Consider the following 27,930-nt stretch of genomic DNA (forward strand, 5'->3'; position numbering starts at 1 on the left):
TATTAATTGTAGAAAATCCAGCATTTTCAACTCTACTTGGGGACACGGCAAGAAAACCTCAAGAAATTATTTATGTATATAATAAATTACTTACATATATAAGAAATTATTTATATATATATATAATATATATATCCTGGGCAACGCCCAGCACACAGCACTGATGAATAGTAAATCCACTTCAAAAAGGAATTCCTGGAAATATGCACAGCAATTTCAAGATAAAGTCTAATTCTCTACCAGAAGTCAGTTATCAATATAATTAACATGTTTTCATCACAAAAGAGTAGTCTCATTCATATAACAAATGGAGCAAACTCTTCAATGAGTATTGCTTCCAGCATTTCAAAGAGATGAAAAGGAACATGCAGAAAGACTGCTCAACGTATTGCATTTGAGCTTCTCTGTACACTTTTGCAATTTATTTCTTATTTTAGTAGGATTTTCTGTAGTTCTTTGTGTTATTTTTGCAAGGGTTATTTTCAATTGACAGTAAACCAATCATTTAGAACTTCCTTTCAGAGAAACAACCTTGTTATAGGTAGATTCCTAGTGAGCTTGTTGACTGAGTTCAGTAGACACTGTTCACTTCCACAATACAAACCCGTATATTTAATATTGTTCACTGGACACCATTGGACTTACAGGAAACACTCAAGGCGAACAAAGTCGTGCTTATTTTAAATCCAAGATGCTCCATTCAATTATTACAGATTCACTCACAATAGCTCCTGGACTTCACATTAACTACTAAGGCATCCAACAGCCCCAGTATATGCAGTCTCTTCTCTCCCCATTTTACACATTACCTCAGAATACAAATACATACTATAGCTCTCCAAACTGTCCAAATGTATAAACATGTATTTGTATATGTATTATATGTATAATCAAATATGCTACTTCCAATACTGACCTGTAACGACAGCAGTGTGTTCATCTCCGCATGATATAGAGACCGGCTTGTCATTTTTGAACCAGAACTTGCTAGGAATGTTTTCTGCAAAGTTGCTTTTTCCAAAAGTAAAAACAGCCCCTGATTCTAAAAACACAGATAGCCAGTGGTGATTTTAGTGAAAGTAAATTTCACCTCATACCTTTTAAAATAGCAATTTCCTATTAATCCAGTTGTTTTAGTAACCTACCTTTTTCTTTTTAATAAAATAATAATGGCAGAAGTGTTCTGCTTCACCATAGCTACATGATTTTTATGCTCCCATTTCAGTCCTTCTGATTCTTCCCAGCCCCCACAAATTTCTTAAAATATCAGGTGTTATTGTGTTCTAAGGGCATACAAATTCATTTGAAAGTAAATGCACTTTCTCACTTCCTTCCAAGAAAAACTACTAGGTACAGAAAGGAAAATCTGAGCACGCAACAGTCCGCATCACACCAAGTCACCGCTCCACGCCGGCGAGGAAACGAGGCAGCCCCAGCGTCACCCGTCGGCAGCTTTACCGCGTCCTCCCTCACAGGACGGCAGCACGCGGCCGAAACGGCGGGCAGGCCGGAGGGAGGCGGGACGGCCAGGAAGGGCACCGGCCGAACGAGGTGTCCCTGTCCCCCCACCCAGCCGGCAGCAGCGGGCGGAGAGGCCCATCCCTCGACTCACCGGGCACCGGCAGCTCTTCCTCCTCCGTTGGATCGGCCATAGCAACGCGAAGCCAGCGCTCGGCCCCGCGCCCCATGCAGCCGCTCCGGCCTGCCGGAAGTAAACAGAGGTCCTGCTACGGGCAACGGCCATAGAGAGCGCCGACGAGACGAGCCGCCGGCGGTGGGTGGGGAGCAGCGCCTCCTAGCGGCCGGCAGTGGTGCGGCGGCGCGGCTCGGCAGCTCGCTGCTGCCGTCCAGTGCAAACCAGGGTTCAAACGCGATCTTCTTTGCCTGCAGCGCCCGTCACAGGGCACACAAGCCTGTGGTTACAACGTAAAGAAGACAACGAGGTCACTGATTTGGGATTTCTGTGTTCCAGGGCACATGGGTTGAGAAATATCGGCAAAGTGAAAATAAAGTGCTGTAAACTGATATTGATGGAGAGAAAAGTAGATTTGGATACAGAAATCGTGTCAATATTGTCATCCAGTACAAATGTAAACTCATCTGTTCTATTAAACTGTGACTTCTATGAGTTTTTCAACTGTACTCCTTTGGAATACCACTGGAATTTCTACTGCTACAGTTTCATCATAGAATCATAGAATCATAAAATGGCCTGGGTTGAGAAGGGCCACATCATCTAGTTTCAACCCTCCTGCTATGTGCAGGATCGCCAGCCATTAGACCAAGCTGCCCAGGTTTGATGGAATCCCTTGCTTTTTCTTATTTTTTCAGTTTTTATTTCTTAAAATCATCATTAAAATGATGTCTTAAGCTAAAGCCAGATTTAAAGCAGTGAGGTTCCCCTTCACCCTTATAATTTTCAATATTCCTCAAAGGATTCAGCAGTAAAGTTTCTACAACAAAGTCGCTCAAACACAGTGAAGAAAGGAAAAGCAAATTTTTTTTTTTTTTTTTTACATTCGTAAAAGATGGCAGAGAAAGTCAGTTGCCAACTGAAATTCTCCTCCCAGTTCAGTTCAGGGTCAGAGTACGTCCATTCACTTGTTTTCAGGTATCTCTTCCCTTCTTTTAACCATTTCTAAAATAAAAGTAGATTTGGGAGTGAAGGCATCTCACTAGTGAGGGAAGCTAGTGAGGGGCTGAGCTTTGGAGATGAACTTCTGGATGAAGAGCTGGATGAAAGTCAGCAGGAACAGATTCAGATTGTCAGCAAAGACAAGGCTGTGCGTGTTGCAGTTCCTCACATTGGCCATCACAATCATAGAACCATTAATCATTAAGATTGGAGAAGATCACTAAGATAACCTAGTCCAGCCATCAACTCATTCCTCACCATGCCCACAGCCCACGTCCCTCAGTGCCACATCCACACGGTTCTTAAACACTTCCAGGGACGGTGAATCTACCACCTCCCTGAGCAACCTGTGCCCCTGCCTCACTGCTCTTTTGGAGAAGAAATTGTTCCTAATATACAATCTGAAGCTCTCCTGGCACAATGTGAAGCCATTCACTTTTGTCCTATCACTGTCGCCCTGGAGAAGCGGCTGACCTCCACCTCACCACATCCTCCTTCCAACTCCAACTCCTCCAACTTCCCTCATGATCCTGGCCCCCAACACCAATCTACTCTGCTCTTGCTGTGTTATGACAATTCTTTCACCTTTTTCTCCTAGGACAAATATTTCACAAATAGCAAATTGCTGCAAAATGATATTGACACAGTGGTAATATGATGGTTTCACACAGAAGAGCACAAACTGAGAGTTGTGTAATGGTCACTGTGAAAAGTCTTTATCTGTAGAATTTGACCAAAGAAGGATTCAGTTTTGGCCCCAACCAGGCTCAGCCCACACTGCTAAAATCAAACATAAGGTTGTCTGTTCTTTGCACCACACTTGTTTGCACAGCAGCACAACTCATCTGCTCCACGCAACTTCATTTCTGTTAGCTCTGTCTACAGGACTGAAAGAAAAGTTGTGCAAGAAGATGCTTTTCAATTTGAAGAATTTTTACCATATTACAAAATTAACACAGAACAACAAGCATCTGCCACGACATTTTTGGTAAGCTTATCTTCTAGTTTTGTCTGGCATTTAGTGACATTTAATCAGAAAACTGGAGACAAAAGCAATTTAATTTTGTGAAGGAGTGACAGATTCAGATAAAGGTTTCTGCTAGCATTTTGAGTGCCCTTTTCTTTCCTTCTGAGGCAGCAGTGCTGAGACTAGAGGAATTTTCCTTTTAATGTTTGTGAAATTTTATTAATTCTTTCCATGAGATTTTGCTGCACCATTGAGAATGAATGTTCCTTCTTGAGTTCAGTGTACTTGCAGGTACTGCAGTTGATAAATATCTGAATGAAGTATGGAAAATCCTTATGTATTTAAGAAGTTTTTATGATGAGTAGTGGGAGGAGATTATTTCTTTGAAGCTACAAGGTGAATCTCAGTTTCAGTGTGTTTTCTTGGATTGTTTTGTTTTGTTTATTATTAATTATTATTATTTCTACTTAAACTTGAGGAAAAGCATTATTTGATATAACATTCAGGTAACCAAGGAGACTTGTCTATGTAACTTGATTTTTGATTCTTCAAGGGCATCAACTTGTCCATCCCTCATGGCTTCAGATAAGTACCCATATGACAGTGTTTCTGAAAGACACCTCTAATACTTGTCACGTGTCAAGAGTCAAATTAAGTTAAAGACTTGAAATCTAATTCTCCACCCACCTATATTTTCATGTTGGTGTCAGTAAGAATGGAATTAACAGCATTATGTAACAAACAATTAGTGTTAGAAAGCAATACACAGGAATTTTACATACCCAGCCTAATATGCAGAGGCATTTTTATTCATCATTTCTACATTGCCTCTGATTAAAAAAAAAATGTTTTCCAAGTTCTTATCTGTGAGAGTCTTAAAGAGTTCCTGAAGCCCTGGGTGATAATTTTTTTTGTGGATTTATGGATTTTCACTGCTGGCAATTGGTGCAAACTTTATCTGGTTGGTAGCGATGATAGAAAGGCAAGTATGGAAAACAACTGCAGTAAACCTAGATTTCAAACAGAATAATCTGATTTACTAAGCTTTCTATATAACACTTATATAATTCTTAGGGATTTTTTTACACTACATTGTAACATTGGTATAAGCTATCTATCATCACTGTTTTACAAATATTATAAGTTAAGCACACTGTGGTTGATACTACAAGATAACCTAATATTTATCAAACTATATGCCAGTAATCCGAAGTAATTTCTTTCCCTGGTCAGAATGAAATATGCCAACTACTTGACCTTCTGCCTGTTATATTTTAACTTCAGTGTCTTGTCTCATGCTTCTTCTCTGGAATTTATTTGTCTACTTCTGCCCTCTTTCTGAAGATGTGGCCATGGGAAGGGAACACATTTCTGAAGGTCATAGCAGTAAAACAGAATCACGATAGGAACACAGAGATCAGAAAGGGATCCATAGTCCAGTGTTCTTGTAGCCCGACAAGAGCAGATCAGGTCACCTGTGATTTGCTTAGCCAGGTCTTGAAAATCTCCAAGGATGATAATTCCAAATCCTCTCAGAGTAACCAGTTTTAGTGCTTCTCTGTCTTCTCGTGCAGAAGTTAATGGGAGATGACAGTGGGTAGGTGGTGTAATTGAGATTAAGAGCTTAAGAGGCACCCACCTGGAAATATAGAACCAGTAGCTGCAGAACCAGATGTTTGCATTGGTTTGTACTCCATTTCATCTGATCAGTTTAAAAATGCTACCTTTTAAAAAATATAGTAAGCTTGTACTGTCCAAATCTTTAGCAAGAATGCATTGCAAAGTGTGCTATGCAAAGGATGGCTATTGGTATGGTGCAAAAGAAGGGGCTAATCAGTCACTTTATCTGTTATCTTAAGCTCATGGAAACACGAGCTTGGACTCAACCGTTTTATTAATACATCTCATCTAAAATAGTGGAAATTGTACTCTGGGTGATCATCAACATCCCATTTCATGTGATTCTAAAGTCATAAATCTAGTTGCAGGCACCATGCGTTCCTTGAGTAAATGCACAGCGTATGCTTTGAATGTCTCTGGTATGACAGGAGAAGGGCCAGAGCATACGGCAACACTGTGATTCTGTGATTTGGTTATCCTCTTTCAAGGTCCCTCAAGTAATCAAGAAACATAAATAGGACTGCCATGATTTTTGTACATGGGAGTGGAATGTGGTCTGTGTCCTACCCATCCACAAAGCACTTGCCGGTGTTCTGTACCTCAAAGGGCAGTTTATAGTCTACTTACATGCAATTTCATGGCTCTGCATTTGGTTTTGTTTGATTAGGCAGCACACAGTCGAGCCATACACACATCAGAAGGCCTACAGTACAGTGTGATCAATATACTGCATTGTGGCACGTTGTGAAAGCTAGCAAAGCCAGTTAAAGCAGTTCAACAAGCTGATCCAGCTGGGTCAAATGAGGGGAGTGGGACGGATTTCAGCTGCTTGCTTATTGACTTTCGCATGAGTACAATTTCACATTAGAAGCCAAAATGTTTTTTTCTCTTTTGCCACAGCCGTGGGCCACCAAATCAAATGAATGTTTGTCTGAAAGGTCGTGACTTTCTTACTCTACAGAACTACACAGCAGATGAACTGAAGTATTTGTTATGGGTGGCCTCAGATTTGAAACAAAGGATAAAGGACAAACGAGAGGTGAAATGCTTTAATTATATTTAAGTCACTCAGATATTGAAATACTGTTCTGAAAGATATTGGAAATCAGCAGTTTAAATGGTTTTCTCTAAATATAATCACTGTAACTCTTAAATCCTGTATACCATGCACTGTGGTTTAGTGGGAAATATTTGTGATAGGGGACAGTTAGACTGGATAATCGTAGAGATCTTTTCCAACCTTGGTGATTCTATGATTCTACACTACAAAACAAAAAAACCTTCCTGTAAAACGTTCAGAAGTATTCTTTAAGTAATACAGAGGACTACAGAAATGAAAAAATTAAACGGCTTTGCACACGTAACTCCCTGTTATTGGCCAACCCCATCCATTCACATGTGGTGTATATGCCCCATTAAATGTAGGAAATTGAAAACAGTTATCTGTTCTGCATAGGAATAAGAGTAGCATCAGAGTTCTACTTAATGCTAGTTCCAATCATCTGCCAAAGTACAGTTGCTTTTTGTCATTAGAATTAGTTATTTCTCTTTAATCTTTAACAAGTGTAACTTTTCTAATGCTGAATTAATATGTGAAAGAAGTATTTCACACTGGAAATCATGTAATGATTATAAAATTGAAATGCCTTCCATTCCCATTGTCCAGTATTTGCCTTTGATGCAAGGAAAATCGTTGGCCATGATTTTTGAGAAGAGAAGCACAAGAACAAGATTATCTGCAGAAACAGGTAAATTGGAGGGATGGCACAGTCACATTTTATTTGAAATTGTACACTGGGAGTATGGACTTAAAAACACTATGTAATTTTCTAGTTAGCATTCTTTACTCAAGAGATGCCTAAAGTTTTAAAGCAAATATAGGAAAAGAATGGTAGCCAACTGTGTTTCTCCTTGCATATTAATGTCACATGTACATCAGCCTCTGAAATATCACCAGACCATTCCAACATGGTAGATCAGAAATAAACTAACAGGCCAAAGTGTTGCTGATGTAATTTCCCACCGTGATACACATCTGCAAGCTTGTATTTTAGTAAGCATCACTAATTTAATCTCGTGCAAGCCCTAACAAATGTCTTTCTAATGTATTATGCATTACCACTGTCACATTTCAGAGTATGTGTTTAGACTGGGAATCATAGTAATGCCTTGATGTAAATTAGGGAGAAAAGAAATTTAACATGATTACCTACACAGGAAGATAACTTGATGGAAACTCCAGGGTATTAGCCTAATAAGATCAGAAGTGGAACACTATTCTTTTAGGATATAGTCTTACAAACACAGGGAACACATGCATATCCTTAATTACATAGAAGTTGCTCTGAAGTCAATGAGACCACTGAAATAAATTATTCATGTGTTTGCATGTCACCAAGAAATTCAGGAATAACTACGAATTGGTGACTGTCTTATGGGTGCATTTTTTACTCAATGGGAGAAAGAGAAGCTTCTCCCTGGTTAAGTGACAGAAAACCTGTTGAATATGCATCTTCTTTTACAAGATGTAAGGGAAAAGGTAAGAAACAAAACAAAACAAAAAAATAACCAAAACAAAAAAGCAAGGAAGAGGTATACAGACTATCTGCAACCACTTCTGAATTTGCTTTTATATCCTCTGACACAGTGTGCTGATCCTGGTCTTTATACGGATTTGTTCCTTTCCATTTCTCCCAATAAAGCAGCACTTATGAATGTGTTTCTATCTTGCATTCTCTCTTTGTTAAGGCAACCCACCTCTTAATACTGGAGTTTTTAGGCCAGTTTCCAGCTGCCTGCCATATTCCTACATGGGCAGGTACACATGAATTCTCTGAATCTGTTTATCCTTCTTGCTTCTGTATTCAAATGCAAACACTTTTAGTCCTTGGTTTTGAAGGCTTATGGAACGGGGAAGCTCAGGAAAGTTCAAATGAATAAACTTAAGGATGGGAGTTAGCGCACATAAATTCATCCAAGAGGGATTACTCTCCAATGAAATAAAACCAATTTGCTTCTGAGTGAGAGTGCTCACAAGGGAGTTCAATGCGAGTTAACTCCTGTACATTAACTTCACACCTTCAGTTATTTGGTATTAAGTCCTCTAAGCCCAAGGTTTGTTTCAAAGGCAGACTCAAACTTTTTATGTCCATGGAAACTCTATGTATTTCAGCTGCTTTTTAATATACACAAATTCTCCCTTGGAATTTATAACTCAAAACAAATGTGGGGTCACACATGTTCCTTTTAGCTGAATAAGCTAATTTTGTGCCAATTTTCTAACGTCTAGGGAAAGTGTACATTGAAGCAGATCGGAGTGTTTGCTTATAGAATCCAGGAGTCATCTCAAATAGCATTTCCCAAGCATTGCACCTTCAAGACCTTGAAATAGGTCACTTGTGGGACGTGGCTCTGGTGATCAGATTGATGTGAACAAGCTTTGCAGGTCTCAGGAACAATTAGATAAAAATTAATGTATTCCAGTTTAAAGGAGACTTGAAAAGCACTGGTTTCAACATCTGCTCTGTGCAGTGTCTAGGAGACTGCTGCCACGTATGATCTCTGTGGAAGTCTCTTCCCAAGTCCTGCCAGATGATTACACAAATGCTGAATGCAGACAGTACGTAACCAGGTAGAAATGGAAATGGAACACTGCGGGTAGATAAGCTTTGTCTATCTTCTTTCCTCATGTACCAAAATACAGAAGATTCTGACAGGTTTACAGAAGTTCACAGCCACTGGCTTCAGCAGAACTACTCCCAGCTCACTCTTCTTACCATAGGGATGAAGGGAAGAAGAAATCATTGCCTGAAGGTTACTGCCACAGAAATAACTGCTTTACTTTCCATGTTCTAATGCAGTGGGTATAGTATCACATGACAGGAATAAAGAGGATGCTTTATTTTCCTTGCAATTACTAGTGTTATTTAGTTTAACTCGGGTCTGTATAACCACCAGAATTGATGACCTAAATAAAAGAATTTGCATAAGTAGGATAAATAATGTGCCACAGCCTGAGGTCCATTTACTAAAAAACAAAAACAACAAGAAAAAAAAATAACAAAGAAAAAACGTAACAGGAGTGAAACCTGTGGTAATGAGATAGTAAATTATTCTGTCTCTCTAGTATGAATGTCTGATACAGTTTGCTGAAGATATCAGGATTGATATGACACTTAGCATGTGGCTTTGGGAATCACCAGATTGTGACAACAAAGAGGATTACATCTTCCAGTTTTACATTACACTCCAGTATGCACTAATTTGCTGAGTAAGTGCCTGCATATCTTCAAAAGTCACCAACTATTTTTTTTTTATACTGATAATCTGGATGAAATAATCTAAAACACAGATTCTTCTCCTGTAACTGTACACAAAGCTAGAGCACAGGCTCCTGTATTTCCAGATGGAAAGTCTGGGATGGAAGTACATTCCCGGGCCCTGCACAGATGTCCAGTTCATGAACAGAAAACCAACACATTAGGACCTTGCTATATATACAGACCCAAGGTGGTAGCTCCAAGTAGGCTGCCTGACATCTTGCAGTTCTGAATAAATGTCCAGATTCCTTTTTTTCTGCCTGGGCATCACTTACAGAAAAATACAATGTGTCCTTGGGAGTCTGCCCAGAGTGTGAAACACCTATTGAAGCATCCCTATTTAAAAGCCTGAAGTGAAGAGCTGTTGTCTTGTGTAGAACTTCATGATATAAATCACTGACATAATCACATAGAACTTTGAAAATAAAAGGCATACGAAGTCTGACAGGAAATGTCTAAGAATCACAGGATCACAGAATCATAGAATGGCCTGGGTTGAAAAGGACCACAATGATCATCTAGTTTCAACCCCCCTGCTATGTGCAGGGTCGCCAACCAGGAGACCAGGCTGCCCAGAGCCACATCCAGCCTGGCTTTGGATGCCTCCAATGATGAAGCATCCACAGCCTCCTTGGGCAACCTGTTCCAGTGTGTCACCACCCTCTGTGTGAAAAACTTCTTCCATCTTAGAAGTTCTCTGAATCTGAATCTGGTCTCTCTGAAACTTGGGACAATCTCTAATGATGGCAAACGGAAATTAAGGGCAGGCCCACTCACTGGAATGAGTGTACATTGGCTGGATGGAGCAGAGAATTGCCCTTCAGGTGGGGTTATGAACCATCATTATTTTTTTTAATCCTACTTCCAGGGAAATAGAGGCAGTCAAAAGGCAATGAATTGATGGTATTCGTTTTAAAGACTGAACTGATCCAAAGCGGAGCACCTCACCTCAACCCTGGTGCCCGTACAGGATGTAATGCCATAAGGGTGTTCTGTGCTCGGGGCCCAGCAGCAGGGCCCACACCTGCAGTCTGAGCTTCACTGCTTGCCATTAGCTCTGAAAGCTCCCGTGTTCCTTACTGGGTTGATCATTCTTTGCAGGATCGACTTAATCATTTTCCAGGAGCCTTCAACAACGTGTTTGTTGAAGCTGCACTCCTCGTGATGTCTGCAGTGCCATCTGATGGCTGCAACCAGCCCAAGCAGCTTTCAATTTCCTTTTTGCTTTTTTTCCGCCTTTGTAACAGCAGGAAATTTGTTAGCGCCACATCCCCGAGTGCACAGCAAATGCTACAGGGCTACCTATAGCCCAGTTCAAATCCTCTGCTTCGTACTTTCCCAGGTGTGGGATCCATTGCTAAACCAGTTGTGAAAGTTTATAAGACAGTCCCCTCACGGCTCACCCTCTCAGTATTTGGACACGATGGACATTACACAGAGTTTTAGAGGAGGGAGGCTTTACACTTAAACCAGGCTAGGGCAGGGAGACTCAAGTGTGGTGAAAAAAGATCTTTGTTTCTCTGTGTTGGCTGGTTGCCTGTGTTAGCTTTCTTGTGGAGGTGCAATAGGAATGAGTCAGGACAGAATCTGAGATTTGCCTTTAGTGAGAAGTTTGTCTGTCCAAAATATCCATCAGGCAACTTTTAAGTTGCACCAAATGTTTTATATTCTTAAATGGTGCTCGGATCCTTCCCTGGTTTCCCATTCAAGAATGTGTTTCATTTTTCAGACCTAATCCATTCAGTACGTTGACTCACCGTACAATTCCCTTACTATTGCAGGGTGAAAGCATACCGACAGTGTCTGAGATCATTCCATCTTTCTCTGGCACACTGCAGTTTTTTAAGACACTCGGTCATTTGTGACCAAGCTTAGGGTTGTTATGATGTGTGTGGAAACTTGGAGTCTTCTATCCGAGTGAATATCCTTGATGCATCTTTACAAGGATGTGGAATTAGACTTAATGACTCAGATGGTCTTTTGTAGTTCTGTGACACTAAGTCCATTAATGTAAATGTTGTAGAAATTCAGCATGATAAATGGGTTACCTAACTTAGCAGGGAGCCATGGTGATGCGTTCAACAATATGTAGTCTTGCAGCTTGAATGGCTGTTTCTATTAACAGAGATCACAATTCATGCCTAAGTATTTCAGCAAAGCATCATATTTGAGTGGTTTTGTCCTATTTATTTGCATCTCGTGGTGTCAGACTTTAAGCATTTGAAACATTCGGATGCCCTGCTGAGTTTTACTGCATGAAAATTATTTTGAGTCTTCGTTGTAGAGGCAGGTTCTTAATTTCCTTTTTATTGTTCTCCTTACAGGATTTGCTCTCCTTGGAGGACACCCCTCCTTCCTTACAAAACAAGACATTCACCTGGGCACTAATGAGAGTCTCACAGATACAGCAAGGTTGGTAAATGTTATTTAACTGATTGCTACATATTTGGCAGATGTTTAAGGAAATAGTTGATCAGTCTGAAACTTGTCTTGAAGATTCTTGAAAGATAATATTTTCCTTATGGAAAATGTTAGCAAGCACTCCAAATTTCATAAATATTTACAGGTCAGCTCACAGAATCCATAGCTCTGTACACCAGATGAATGATGTGTTTCTCTGATGAAACACAAGGAAAATATAAGAAAAATATAAAACATTTGAACATTTTAAGTTTTCCTTTCCTGTCTTTGACTACTGAAGTGGAGGACATATGGGTATTGATAGCAGAAAGTCAAAAAACTTCAGTCTGTTGGAGCTTAAACATGCTGACTTCCTGTTAGATACATTACAGGGCCAATACCAAAATCAGCTGCAACTGTAGCATTCAGATGTTTCAGAGGAAGTGTGACCCATTTCCTTGTTTGAAAAATCATGGAAACTCATGAGCCTACAAAGGACCCACAGTTAAACAAAGAGTCTGAACTCAGTGTGTCTACCTTGCCAGTTCAGCAGAGCTCATAGACAGCCAGGAGATTGAAATACTTTCCTTCAAAGAGATTCTTCATACTTCATGACATATTGCCCCAGTTTAAGCAGAGTAGCTACAGCTTCATCTAAGTGTCTCATTCAAAAGCTTCAGAGTACAAGCATCCCAGCTACAACTGGGATAGGACAACTGCAGGATTTTTCCAGTCAAATATGTATAATGGTTACTGTTAAAGACAAATGGAAAACATGTTAAAGATATTTCCCCAAAGTGATGTAGGTAAATATTATTCTCCAAAATTTTCCCTTTTCTTCCTTTTTCACTGGATCATTGCAACACAAGAGTCTCTTGGCAGAGAAGGGTAAGAGAGGATGTTGATAGAGTGCAGTAACAGGGAGATGGGAGGTTGGGACAGAAGAGGTAGAGCCTGCATTGTGAGCAAGCTCTTGGCAGTGCTGACTGTCAACCCATGCCCTCTAATATCGGAGTAATGAGGGGCAGATCTCATCTCTTGGACCCTGGGCACCATCAAGCAAACCTTCAGGAAGAGGAAGGATGTGGTCAGGGTCCTTGTACAGTGCTGCCCTGCAACTTCACCAAGCACCATCCTACCAGATGTGCAGCACTGTTGTCTGAATGCTCTCTGCTATTCAGACTTCAATGGTATGGCAAATCCAGCCATCCTCTGATTCACAGAAGGACATATTTTTTGTAGGTGAATTTTTACTCTTTCTTCTCAAATAAGATAATAAAAGGCCAGTAAGTCTTTGGTTTGCAGTATCTTGAATGATCTTTGCTTGTGCACATGAAAAAGAGAAAGAAAGATGAGAAATACAAGAAATAAGGCAAAAAGAAGCACTCTTTTAGCCATTCCAGAGCAGACTGCGTTCTGTGGAGAAGATTCTCACAATACCAACCTTTCATGCAAGACCTCACCCCAAATTCTCTGGGACAGCTTCCTCTTCCAGATCAAGCTTCTTTCAAGACCCTGGCCTGGGGATTCTGCTTCTCTGCTGAGTCACATCACTTGTGTACTGCAGTGGAGTGAAGGCTTTCCAAAGTCATTACAGAGCCCCACGTACTCTGCTTCACTCCTGCTCTCATTAGAAGAATTATTGTTGACTTTGCATAACCAAGACTGAGTAGTTTACCCACAATAGCAATCTGTTATTAATTCCTTGGCATTTCATGTGAATGAAGGATGACATGCCATCCTCATTCAGTTTAGGTGAGAATGATGAAAGAATGATTGTAGTAACCCCAGAGAGTATTTCAAATATCTATGGTTTTGTGTCTAGGCCTCTGAAGGCCTTAGAACTACTTAAGATTGAGACTTTAAGCAAAGGGCACACAGGACTTCGTAAAAGTCCTCAGTTTTTATCATAATTGCTGCATGTAAGAGTGGAAAGCATTTCTTCTGTGAGTATATTTTATTCGTTTATTAGATGGTCATAATACAGCTTTTCCATACTTCACAAGATGTCTACATTTATACCAACACAGTAGCAATTGCCACCCATTAAGTATCTTTTCAGTGCTGTTTAGCACGTCTAATATCCTAGGTGAAATGAAATACCTAAGTACTGTATCTGTATTTTCTACTTAGAGAAGTTACACTGAGAAGTTCCACTGTGCACCATGATAGCTCAGTGGCCATAAAGTTCAGTACTGAAGAACTCCTAGGATGATTTTACAAGCCCATGAGCATAATTAGGGGATGAACATCTGAATCTATGGGGATATGCCCCTTTACTACTGTCAATCACAATGAGACAGTTTTTTCAGATAATTAAACCTTTAGAATTAATACATACTTTCAAAAATTACATAGAATACTCCAAACTCTGTATAGGAATATTCTACCCCAAATGAATGCAAATGCCCTAAAATCACAGTGCTGTGCTAAAAACAAACAAACAAACAAACAAACAAAAAACAGAGACAACCACGCTGAAAAACCTTACTGCCTTTATTTTTTAAATCCTTAACTGATATTGAGCAAAACTTCACAGCTTTTATTGGTAGAAATGAAACTTATTTTGAAAAGATTCATATGCAGCATTCCAATGTACTCATGTATTTCCAAGTTCTGGGATTTTGAGGATTAAGTTTGTAGGCTCAAGATCTTTCAAGAAAAGAAAAAGAAAGGAGAGGGAGAGGGAGAGGGAGAGGGAGAGGGAGAGGGAGAGGGAGAGGGAGAGGGAGAGGGAGAGGGAGAGGGAGAGGGAGAGGAGAGGAGAGGAGAGGAGAGGAGAGGAGAGGAGAGGAGAGGAGAGGAGAGGAGAGGAGAGGAGAGGAGAGGAGAGGAGAGGAGAGGAGAGGAGAGGAGAGGAGAGGAGAGGAGAGGAGAGGAGAGGAGAGGAGAGGAGAGGAGAGGAGAGGAGAGGAGAGGAGAGGAGAGGAGAGGAGAGGAGAGGAGAGGAGAGGAGAGGAGAGGAGAGGAGAGGAGAGGAGAGGAGAGGAGAGGAAAAGAAAGACTTGTAGTTAATAATAATACAGGAACCTTGATAACTTCATCAAATCCATAGTCACCTAATAAGCCTCTCCTTCACCTTCCAAAACTTCATCTTTTCTAAAGACTTTTTTAGCCACATCTTTTTTTTCCCTATACAATCCCTGCCTTGGTTTCCTTTAAATTTGTTTGATTACAAGCGATTTCATGTCCTGAGATGAGGGTTTGATTTCTATCTGAGTTGAATTTGGCTTTGATTTTGCATAGTATTAACTCACTTTCCACCTGGACTTCCTACTATAAGATATGACATCTAGAAATGCTGGCAGAAAGACTGAGAACTTGCTAGTAAGAATCCAAGAGTTCTAGTAGCTACTAGAGTAAGAAGAAAATCCATCAGTGTTCACTACTTGGACATCTTAAAATACTTTATCTGTCATGAGATAGGAGTCAGCAGAACTAAAAACGTCCAAGATAATTCTAATGTAATTGCCTCTTTTTCTTGTATGATGCAGGACTAAGTGTACCTTGTTTAGTTAGCCACCTATTAGATGGTAACAACATGGGCCACGCATCTCATATCTGATGTCTAGTTTAGGTTTTCCACAGTCACATCCTTCAAGCTAGAATAAACAAATAAAAACGACAGCACTTGTGAGCTAAGAAGAGAAATAGTCACACAATCATTCCGATAGCTTGCCTTCAGTAAATACTTTGTTCAGTTTCTTCTTTTCACTCATGGCTGCTACCAGCAGTCTTCAGAGAGAGGTCTGCGTGGAATCTTGTAACATTTTATAAGAGGTTTGCTTGTATGAGGCATGACTGATGTCAGTAGAAAAAAATTGTTACTGATTTACTCCATCAGGAAATGTGTGTGTGGAAAGGCCGTGCCATTAAAAGCTATATTTCTACAAGAGGAGATCTCAGAATCCTTTCTGGCTAGTCAGAAAATGATACTGCAGTGTTTTTTCACACTCTCTTATCCAGTCTCTTCCTTTTTTTGTTTTAAGGTCCTATTAGAGATAACATTAAAACACACAAAATGCTACTTCAAAGTCATGCTTTGGGGCCTGATTAAAACAGAAATGCAGAGAAATGCAGAGCCCCTATCCATATTTAATTTATCTAAAGAATTCAGGGCACACTAAGTATGCTATGCTAATCCACCATGCTAATCTCTGAGTCTGTCACACTTTGGCAAATGAGGCTAAAGCCAGAGTGTCACAGTGACTCCTGCCTGTCCCTATCCATATACTGAATTTCAAACTCAGACATTACTGTAATTCTGAGACCACGTGTATCAGTGTGCAGCTCTGCAGATAGGAGAAAGAACAGGCTGGTATTGTCAGCTTTCTGTTTCTATCTGTGTTAAGATCAGTAAGTAATTGTGGTAATCTAAGACAAATCTGTAGTCCTAATCCTCACAAAGGTCAAGCTATCATACAGAGACACACTCAGAACATCTTTTCCTTTGGTAAAAGACTCAAGAAATCTTATTCAAACTTATCAAATTCTTCAAATATTACAATATTGCACAATCTCTTATCCTAGTTCATTTACCTTAGTATTTATTGATGCTCTACCTGTAGCTACAATCAAAAGCCAAGAAGAAATATCAGGAGCTTTAATTTACTTGCTATAGTTTCTTAATAAGTAAAATTGCTTACTTTTTGCAGCTTGTTAAATATCTGCATTTAAGTGTGTTATGGAGGCATCATAAATAATTCAGACAGCTGAACATTTCTGATTCATTACCACTTTTCATTAATATTTATGTGCTGCATTCTGAAGGATGCACTGGGGATGTATTTATTATGTTTGACTTGGATATTTTCTGCCATCCCCCAGGGTGCTGTCCAGCATGACAAATGCAATCCTGGCTCGAGTTTATAAGCATAATGATCTGGACCTAATGACGAGAGAAGCCACGGTTCCAATAATCAATGGATTGTCTGATTTATACCATCCTCTCCAGATTTTAGCTGATTACCTAACCCTTCAGGTACCAATACAATTCCTGCTTAACATCGCTGGAAAAATCGGGTTCAAAACTATTTAGTGGCACGTTTTTTTAAGTGGTAATTACATGACACTTGTTATTTAAAGAGATCTTTATCCAGGAGTATAATTAAGAACCTGCTTAATTTAAAACAATTACTTTGCTCTATCAACTGTAGTGGGACTGAAGTTAAGCATAAAATTAAATACTTCATTGGAATTAGGCTGCAATTCAGAAAATTTGCAGGGAGGGCTACATACAAAGATAAACGCAAGATGCTGGCTCAACTAATGCCAACAGGAATTTTGTCACTGGCTCTAAAAAGCTCAGTAGTTCACTCTTGATTCTGCCCTAGCCCATGAACAAAAGGAATCGTTATCCATATTTTAGGAAATTGATCAAACTTGTTTTTCCAAAAGCCAATTAATGTTACAAGTGCAAATCCCTTATATTCAGGCTCTTAAGCCTATTTAACCTTTGCTCGCATAAAAGAATAGATAATGAAGATGATATTTTTAGGTCTAATCCAATAATATGTTGGTTTGATGTAGCATTTTGCATGTAGATAGCATTTTACACATAGACTGCCAGATGTTTATCTGTGAATGGAAGGACTACGGTGTGTTACAATCAATCAAGGAACTAGCTTATTAAAACAGATTAGTGTACTACAGGGCTGGTTAACAATTCTGATGAACTCTTCTGACCTTGTTTACTTTCTGAATGAACAAAAATCATACTGCTTGAAAAAAGGACAGTTGGGATAATTTTGTGATTCATTCAGCTGTGTTTCTCAGCTCTGCTATGGGACATTTGGTATGTGGAAAAGATCTTATGATAGAAATAGCAAGTTATTCATGCCTTAAACTGTGAATACAGAAACATTCATATGTTTAGAGAAAATTACTTCTCGTTACTTCGATTCATGCTTGCCTTACAATTTTCAGTGCTAAAAAGTGAAGAAACCAGCAAAAAACAGTAAAATTGAGACTAAAATGCTTTGCATCCCTCAAGATACGGTACATCTTGGAGATCCTATTAAGCCAACTTCAGTGAGCTGTTCCAACTATGTAAGATAGTAAACCACAATGAGAAATTCATCATCATCAAACACCACGTATCATCTTTTTATTTCAACATTGTGTGCAATTATAAACCAGGAGTACATTACGGCTGTGTTTTGGGAGGTTTCTATCTTACCTTGCTTGTTAGCATTTACCCCTTGGTTATTAGCATTTACCCCTGGGTTATTAGCATTTTCACAATTATGAAAAGCAGGTTTCATTCATAATCATGACTCATAATCTACGTAACTACTGATATCTGCCTACAAACGTAGTTTCATCCTACATAGCTCCAAGCCACTGACTACAGCACTGAAGTCAATGAAAAGAGACTGCTGAGCATCTCAATTACCCTCCAGGGATGGAACTCTTTCTCCACTGATCTTTCTCCAGTGATCAACAGGGAGAAAACTGTTGAGATTAGCAGAATGAGTAGGTGCCCTGTGATAGGCATCCTCAGCTTCTCTGTTGTGTCCTGGAATGGGGAGGCTGTGGTAGAAACTCCAGGTGAACATCCAAACTGGATTTTCCCCTGGTCTAAATACCCAGGGTGGCAGCAGTGGCAGTGACTGTATTGCATCAAATACTGGGGAAGGAATCTTTGAACAGTGTTTCTGCCTATTGGACATGATATGAAAACAGGACTTTAACAGTTGGTGCTCAAACAAAAGAAGCGTCCAACATGAACAGGGATCATGATGAATTGAGCATTTGCAGACATAGATCTCAAGGAGTGATTTACTTTTGGCCCTTCCATCATGTTCTTTAGCTCCTGGCAAGAGCTCTCTGGAGGACAACTGCATGGCTACCCCACTTTGCTGTGGGCATGCTGCATTGCTGGCTTAGGATCTGCTTTCCACACTCACTTTGTTATCCAGGAAGGAGAGGAGAGGGGAGGCAGGCCCTCTCAGCAGCACACCACGGGTGTTGGCACTGCATGCCAATTTTGCTCTTTTCTGCAAAGCACACTGAGATGTAGACTAGTTTTACAGCCAGCTGCTCGCAGTAAAACAGCATTTCAGCCATATAATGAACGTTACCAGTTCACAGAAGCAGAATGAATGCTTGAAGAAGCAGGAGTCATGGGGTCTGGTGGTTACTTACGCAATCAAACCTCTCATGTGATTCTCTACAGGGTAGAAAGATGTTATCTGAGCACAACCTGCAAGAAGATTAATATGGGGATGTTGAATAGTATCACTGATTCTTTAAATCAGTTAGAAGTTCACATATAACATTTGGACTGCTTTTCTGTGATGCAAAGGCAATTTATTTGATTTATGCATACATGCAAAATGCAATAGTGACACAGACTGATAGCCCCAAATTTACATGTTACTGCAGAATTTATGAAGCTTATTTCTCTCAAAAATCTCTTCCTTATCTTCGTCAGTTCTTTCCTGCCTGGATCTGGATCTGATCCCTCTGTGCTGTCAGTACCTACCCCAAATGTAATTTTTTCTCTTCCTTATTTATCCCCCTGTATTTCTTACTGGAGCTCTATGTACATGCTGACCCTTTTCATGTTTAGCACATTTTTATTCTTCCATTTCCTAAATCCCATTAATTTTGCCACGTGCTTTCCAGAATCCCATGGATGTTTTCCTTACCATACCTCTTACTGCTTTCTAAAATTTTTGGTTGTGCTGAGTTTGCTCTTCAGTTATAGCCCACTAGAAATGGTTGTGAACATTTTGCAACCTGACTGGGAGAGTGTGGGGATGTGGCTTTTAAAGCTTATGAGTTGATGTGCTGTTGCTGTGCACCTGGAGAGTCATTTTATGCCTGTGACTGTGCTGAAGGGGTGAACCAGTTGCTTCCCGATCCTGCCTGCTGCCACTCTGTCTCCTGGGCAGAACCTGTGACTCACAATTTCTGTTCTGCAAAGCTTGGCTGGCCTGCAGCATCACACAGTTTGTATTCTGGGGACACACCATGCATTGACATTGATTCAATTGATATTAATGCCACTGGCCAAATCAGCTAACTTGTAGCTGAATGCAGGACAGCCAGACTGGTAATTAGAGTGGATCTGTATGCCGCTAGCTTTTATGTCATTGGTCTGAAGGGAAATTTCTTTTTCAGAAAGAAATGGTTGGCATGGAGAAACATTTAACATAATAAGTACATCAATGGTTCCTTTTTAAATACTGTCACAAATTGCAGCATTGCCCAGTTTGAAGAAAGATAGCGTACATTCTCAGCCTTTTCTCAAGCTGTAACACAAAGAGCTCTAGTTAATGGAGTTTTCAAATTCATCACCATTCATCATAATTATTCTCACAATTAGGAATCCCAACTAAGATCCAGACTGATTCTCTAGAGTATGCTGTGCCAAACACCAAGCTAAGAATACATAAGACAACTGACGCAGCATCTGCCTTCAGCTCAGTTTGAGAGCCAACAGACCTGGCCCCATTTTTCATTCAGTGGATCATACATGTCTCCCGAAGGGCTAAAGCTCTGACAAGCTTTCCATTAAAATATTTTGACAGATTATTGATTCATCATTCAAAAGCTTGTTTTAATTGAGGGTCGTTACAACTGCTGAAGCCAAATGTTTCAGAGATAACTTAAAATACTGTCAGTTTCAGTCCAGCTGGAAGCAATTCCAGGTGGAGTCAGACATGAAAGTCCCTCATTAATTAAACTAGTCTTCTCTAAATATACAACAGTGAGCATGCTTATTTTTACCCCACGGTTTGATACACTGATATACTGCAACTATGGTTAAGAACGGAATGAAACACAGTAGAATAAGCATGAGAGTGAGAAAATTGACTCTAAAATGGGCATTAATTATTTAGCAGGGATTTTCCTCGAAAATTTTCCTTAACAAAGCCAAGTGTTTTTCCACTGCACCAACAGTCACCAGCTTGCTGAAGAGTCATTCATAAGGGAGAGGAGCTCCAGAACTTCTAAATATTTCTGTGTGGCATTACTAGAAGTTCAAAGTCAGGTTACAAATATGAAGAGAAAGTGTAGAACACCCAAGAAGGTAAAATGCCTATATCAGTATAGCACAGTTTGGAAAACCTTGGGAGTGATGCAAGGGAAAAGTATCTTCAGAGGTTCTGATGATCTGAATGTATTGTACAGATTATGGCTTAACCTGGATCATCAGGGTCATGGCAAAACTCTTTTAACAGGATTTCCTCTGTGTGCTTGAACAAATCTATACTGTAAAATAGAAAAACAAAAAGTAAGTCTCATATACAGCAGTTTTTGTATTGCGTTAAAGCCTCCTGGTTGAAGCCAGTACAATTATTTTATCTTTCTCATGTTCTTGGTAGCTGGGGATGTATGCAATATAGGATGTGTGCTCTGAGGATAAGCATCACAATCACAGTCACAGTGAGCTGACTTCAAATGAAGAGGTTGGAATTGCAGCAGCAGTGTACAGTGGCAGCAGAGAGCTTAGCATGGGATGTAAAATAGGCTCCACAAGCACACACACAGCTTGACTCTGCCTGGGCTATGACTTTCTCCATTAGCTAAACATCTTCATTATGATTAGCTCAGCTATGCACACTCTGTGTAGCAGTCACTGCAGTTGTAGATTCGCAGTTTGCAGTACAGATTTTGAGGGTTGTTACACAGACATCTTCAGTTCTTCATATTTCATCCATAACAGCTAGTAGTTTGGGAAAACAGAAAAGTATTTAATATGCATTGTGCATAATTCATTCTTTTAATTCAGGGTAGCAGCTGGTAATAAGGTGAAGGTTATTTAACATAGCCATATATTTGTGACTCACTGTTCAGTGCTTTGAGCATTACAGGCTGTGATGTCTATTTTTAAATAGTGAGATCAGAAGAACTGAGGGTTGTCTCATTTGCTCTTGGCTGTGGGTTTGTGTCTCAGCTATCTCTAACCCCTAGCTGGAAACAACTCCTTAAACAAATGCCTTACTTTTGCCTTCTCCTGGGAGCATCACTGATAGGAGATGTGGAAAGATTTTGAAAGATTCATAAAGGCTTGCAGAGCTGTTATGCTATCACAGCTTCCATGACCACAAGGTCTTGCTTTTCTCTCCTATGAATGCCCCTGCATCACACCTCTGCCCATCAGGCTGTTGCTGTCTAATAACCTGTCAATGAAGAAAACCTATTGTTTTACCATACAATAGTTTTAGCTGTTAAACTGCAGGCAGCACAGGACTCAGATGTAGATCTCAACTAAATTTAATGTCATTAAATATTTCACATGCTACTATTTTTGACTTAAGACCGGCAGAATTGACAGTAAGTTTGTTCTGGAACGACTTCACAGCTATTTGTTCAGGAGAAGCTGCTGCCAGGAGAGGGGAGTGCAGTTTCAGCCCTCTTCTTGTTCAGCCATTTGGCGTTTTTGCTGAGTCTGTCTGCAAGGTAGCCTGTCATTACAGCTCTGCAGTGTGGATGCTTATCCCAGCTGACAGCCATTGAGCTATGTCACACAAAGTGCTGAAACACTGTCTGGCTTCCAGTTCATACAAGGCAACAGTTTCATGGCCCGATTTTGAGCTAAGAATAAAAGGCTCTCCATCATGCCTTCAGTGTTTCAAGTTGAGGTGGAGTAGTACAGAGCCAGGTATATAGAAATATTTGGTTATATCTTCACAATGTTTCTGATGTTAATTTAAGTACATGTAAATGTGCATATACAGAACAAGCCTTACTGAAAGGCTTCAAATTATCCTCGTCTGGAAATACGAGCTGCTGTTACTCTTGTTCCTCCTTAGGCCTTATCCATTGGTGACTGAGAGCCAGAGTAGCCATACATGTACAGGCTGTGAGTGACATTAGGCAAAGCTCCAGCCGACACTGTAGGGCTGTTTCAGGTGAGGGTAATATACACACTCTAAAGATCATTGTGTTCCTTGGCTGTACAGCTGAGAGCAAACCCCTGAATTTCTAATGTTCACCAATATTTATGAGCACTAAGCCATAGCTATACCACTTCAGTGCTGAATTTACTGCTGTGCCTCCCAGCCTGGGCCTCACCATACAGCATACATGTCAATGTGTTCTTCATCAGAGAAAACTGCAGCGTTTCTTCTGAGACACGGGGAGCATTCTCTCACCATCCATCTTGTGTGTGTAGCAGGTTCAATTAAACCTGTGGTTTTATATTAACAGCAGCTAGCATTGAAACAGTCAGTCTTAGCACCAGACCAATTTGACCAACCACTTCTCCCCATGGCATCGCCTTGCTCTGTTCTCTTAGGACATAACACCAGGAATGTGTGACTCTTTTGGCAGGAGCACTATGGTGGTCTGAATGGGCTCACCATCACCTGGATTGGGGATGGAAACAATGTCCTCCACTCCATCATGACAAGTGCTGCAAAGCTGGGAATGCATCTCCACATTGCAACTCCCAAGGTATGAAAACTGCACACATGGAGAAAGTAAGGCAAACTTTGCCTATCCCATCTCAGCCAGCTCGATGCTTCCCAAGGGCCTCACCTAGCAGTGCTTGTATCTCAAGTGTCAGCTTGTAGCACCAAAGTTCAGAATCGTGTGATTCAGTTGTTTTGATGCAAAACAGGAGTAATTCTCACTTCAACGTCAGAAGGAGTGAGGGGAATTCTCGACTGTACTGTAAGTTGCAGAAGATGATCATTCAATTTGAGAAAATATTCCAAAGGCACCAAAATCCCCTTCCCACCACAAATGTGAGAGCCATTTCAGACTGATGGAAGTTTTGCGTCTTGGTTCAAATTGATGGTCAAATTGATCAAATTGATCAAACTGATGCAGCTTTTTAGAATGCTGCATTGTAATGCTATATAGAATATAAAACAAAGAATTGGTTTAGAGCAAAAAAGTAAACCATGCATAGGTATTGTATTCTGTAACCACTGAAATATATTTTCCTTACATTATCAGAATAATGTCCACCAGTTTATCTCCAAAGTAAACTTGCAATGAAGTCTAACTAATTTCTTGAAGCTTTACAGTACCGAAAGACAGTCTCTTCTGACAGAAAACGTTTCAATCAGTATATTCCTAATTAGTGTTAATGGTCATTAAAGATCTTACACATGTTCCATGGTGTAATCTATCATCTCTTCTGGCAGGGCTTTGAGCCAGACCTCAGAATAACAAAAATAACTGAGCAGTACTCCAAAGAGGTATGACCCTAATAAACAGCCTGGCATGGTAGTTTAAATAGTTTATTTTTGCTATAATTGAAGCTTCATGATTTCCTGATCTTCTTTATTTTATTCACATTAGTATGGTACCAGGTTGCTTCTCACCACAGATCCTTTGGAAGCTGCAAACGCTGCCAATGTCTTAGTTACGGATACATGGATAAGCATGGGGCAAGAAGAAGAAAAGAGAAGAAGACTGAAGGCATTTCAAGGTTATCAGATTACGATGCAGGTAATAATTCAGATTACATCTTTGCTTCATCCTTTTACAGATTTGTAAGAATCAACATCAGCAAAACGCGGGTTTGGTATTTCTTTGAAGGGAGCTGCAGAAAAACCACATGCAAACACCAATTCAGCCAGAAAATACACAAAAATAACAAAGCTAACTTATACATGTCACATGTCCTAGCCTTTCTCAGAGCTTCTCAATGAGATCTAGCTCCAGAACGTGACCAGTGCAGGTGAGCTAATCCTTTACTTCTTTCTTGTTTGGCATCAGAAAAGATTCTTTGTATTTTACTTAGGATGACCAACTCATAGATTTTGTCTTCAAGTCCATAACCTGGGCAGTGTTTCAGGCAATGTTGTGTATGTCTGCCAGTGTATAAAGCACTGATTATATTTGCTTAAAAATCATCTCATTGAAATGCTTGTCAGAGCAAAAGCAGAAAAAATGTAAAGTCATAAATCATCCAAGATAAAAAGGACATTTTCCTTGCTGATAGAATTACTGGTTTAATTCACTGTATTTTAACATAAGTTCATAAAATGCTATTAATGAGTAAGTCTCTGAACTGGCTTAAAACTTCATTGTTCGTTGATATTAGATCACTGTGTTATGAGGAACAATATCAAAAGAAAAAATATCACAGCCTTTTAAATCATGGTTTAATGTGCTCTCGTTGGAATTATCAATAGTATGACATTATTGTATGGCACTCGAATATAAATTGCACTTTATTGATCCACGAGGTCACCAGGGTTTTTACTTCTTGCTACTGGAGCAAGAGAAATAGGAGTAAAAATTTGGCTTTTGTGAAGTCAGCATTGAACTCTTACTGACTTAAATGGGGATTTTCCCCTCTTATTCACATATGAGCAGGTCTTTTGAAGTCAGCAGAATTATTCTTAGTTCATCTTCAAAGTCACTAGAGTGGAAGATAATATAAATTTTGTTAACTCTTTTACCAGTTAAAGGTTTCATTAATTACTAGCATATTTCTTTAATTTTTTATTCTTCTTGATCTACAGATTGTGAAATCTGCTGCTTCCAACTGGACATTTTTACATTGTTTACCCAGAAAACCCGAAGAAGTTGATGATGAAGTATTTTATTCTCCAAGATCGCTGGTTTTCCAGGAGGCAGAAAACAGAAAATGGACAATTATGGTAAAAAAATAATAATATATATATATATTTGGAGGTTAGGGTCAGCTTCTGTTCTGCCTTACACTACAGACTTGCACGCAGTATGGTCCTTCAATAAACCCTAAATATGAGTACATAAGTTTTGAATGCACCCCACGGTACATCACAGTTTTGATTGTAGGCAACATACATTTGTAGAACAAATACTTCTGGACACAGATATGATCTATTTTGATAATAATCTGCAGTTGTTTGTTCCAGTTTTTATCACTAAGGCAAACCTTCAATATGAACTGAATTTTATTAGTACTATTTTTTTGTATTTGAATTGCTGGGTTTACATAAATGAACTTAGCTGCTCCATTTTAAAGCATGTGAAAAGTTGAGGTCCCAGGGACTGGACATACAAACAGCAGTTTCCCAAGCACTTGGAGAAGATAGTGCTAGAGATTCTGCAGTTTTCTCTCAAGAATACTGCCACTGAAAACAATAGGAAATTTCCCTGATAAAACACTGCAAGAGCAAAGCTCTGAAGGAGCCTGCAAAGTTATGGTATGGGTGACACTGTGTGATCCATGGGAACCATCAGGGTACACTTGACATTTAACACAAGCCATAACTTTTTTCACAGCATTCCTGGAATGTCAGAAAACCACTTCCAGATCTCAGTAGCCTGTTATTTACTGTTGGCTTTAGAACCATCATGTTGACAAATGCTAGTGAAAACTTTGAGATGGAAAAAAAACAAAATGGAAATGGCATAATCATAGCTCTCAGCTGAACTCTGGGTGTGCTCCAAGTGAATATGTAGTTGAGTACTGTATGTACCAAAACCTCAGATTTTGGACACAGTTAAAATTATTGACAAATTCTTCAAAGATTCCATGCATGATTTTTAGCCTTAAAATTATGAAAAGTGCTCATATTTTAAAAATTTTTTACAATATTTAATTACCCTGAAACACTAAAAAGCAAAACAAACAAAAAACGCTTTTACTTTGGGTTCAAGCTATACGTTTTGTTTGGATAAGAGAAGCATCACAATTATAGAATCAGGGAATCATTAAGGTTGGAAAAGACCTCTAAGATCACCTAGTCCAACCACCAACCCATCATCACAATGCCCACTGACCACGTCCCTCAGTGCCATTAAGCCACATCACTCACTCATACTTACGAAGCTAAAAAAAAAAACCAACCCAAATGTTGCCCAAAATGGGCTTTGTTTACATATTATTTTCTACCCATTTCAGCTCACCTAGCAAACTGAAAAAGGAATTATTTGCTCAGCTGTAATTTCAAACCAGGCTGAGAGCAGCTGTGAAATGGGTGGCAGTGGGGGCTGCACGGCTGTGTTCCATCCCCACTGTGTGCCTGGGTCTACCTGTCATACTGAGCAGTGCGGGTGGGATACGAAAGACCCATGGAGGGCCCTTGCAAATCCAGTTCTGGACCAAAAAAATGATTTATAGTTAGACATGGCTGTGAAATCATAACAGTGTGAACCAGGTAAGACTTTGTCAAAACTGAGCCAGCACAGCAGCTTGTGGCGTATGCAGGTATGAGGAGCACAACAAAGCTGCTTCATCACTGTTTTATTCACCTGATGTTCCCATTTCTCATTTCACGGCCATACGAAAGGTTTGTTGGAATGTATATTGAATATAAGGGGAAAAGCAGGAGGAGTAGATGACACGCTTTTAATTTCAGTGAGGATTTTTCATGTTTTAGTGCAGAATGTATAGCTAAACTGGGATAAATTTCCAAGTCCTTATTCAGGTATGACTGTTGATGATGCTAATGGAAGTTCTGCTGAACTTCCTCTGCTGAATGGAAGGTCTGCAAGCAAACTTGTATGTTTTTGGGGTACCTGCCTCATTTCCTAGGTGAAGCTGAGGATACAAGATAGCACAACAAAAAGGCCTCAGATTTTGCTCTAAGTGTGCTTTGTCTGAATTTCTGCTTGGCCATCCATTAATATATTTTGTCTGCACTGAGAAAATCTATCAGTTGCAATACAGGACATCCTAAGTGATTTTCAGCTCTTTCCTGAATTTTCATCAGAAATTCTAGCAAATAAATCTAAGTGTGCACTTTTTGTCAGGCCAATAATTCTCAACACAAAACTCCAGAGCTAGAAAATACTTTTTCCCTTATTTATTTTTATGGAATATCTGTTTCCAATGTGATTGCATTTTTTTTTTTTTCCTTTCTACCTCCTCTAGGCTGTCATGGTTTCCCTGCTGACAGATTACTCACCACAGCTACAAAAGCCTACATTTTGATGCTTGGATCCCAGCCAAGAAAAAAAATATTCCTCATTGGCAGAATATTCTGGTCTGCATATACATCGATCTTCTTCAGAAAGGATCAAGGCAACGAATGATTCTTTAATAAAATTGTAGGGCTAGCTTTGCTGAAGTGTGCAGAATTGTA

At 39.7% G+C, this 27,930-nt stretch overlaps 2 protein-coding genes across 2 annotated transcripts in view; one reads left to right on the forward strand and one right to left on the reverse strand.

Annotated features, from left to right (window-relative positions):
- RPGR (retinitis pigmentosa GTPase regulator) overlaps positions 1-1,688 on the reverse strand; it is a gene marked incomplete at both ends in the record, with an annotated part of 36,187 nt that extends 34,499 nt beyond the window's left edge. Inside the window, 2 exons of the mRNA XM_079549811.1 lie at positions 917-1,042; positions 1,613-1,688. Of these exons, the coding sequence (XP_079405937.1) occupies positions 917-1,042; positions 1,613-1,688 (202 nt within the window). The remainder of the gene's footprint in view (positions 1-916; positions 1,043-1,612) is intronic.
- A 1,858-nt stretch (positions 1,689-3,546) lies between these two features.
- OTC (ornithine transcarbamylase) lies at positions 3,547-27,779 on the forward strand (the record flags this gene model as incomplete). Its single annotated transcript, XM_079538999.1, has 10 exons — positions 3,547-3,623; positions 6,123-6,261; positions 6,889-6,970; positions 11,866-11,953; positions 16,769-16,922; positions 23,228-23,350; positions 24,049-24,102; positions 24,206-24,355; positions 25,378-25,515; positions 27,720-27,779. 10 exons carry the CDS (start codon positions 3,547-3,549, stop codon positions 27,777-27,779), a joined length of 1,065 nt encoding a protein of 354 aa, XP_079395125.1.
- Between the last annotated feature and the right edge of the window lie 151 nt (positions 27,780-27,930).

Source organism: Tetrao urogallus (assembly GCF_951394365.1).
Source record: "Tetrao urogallus genome assembly, chromosome: 1".
NCBI lineage: Eukaryota > Metazoa > Chordata > Aves > Galliformes > Phasianidae > Tetrao > Tetrao urogallus.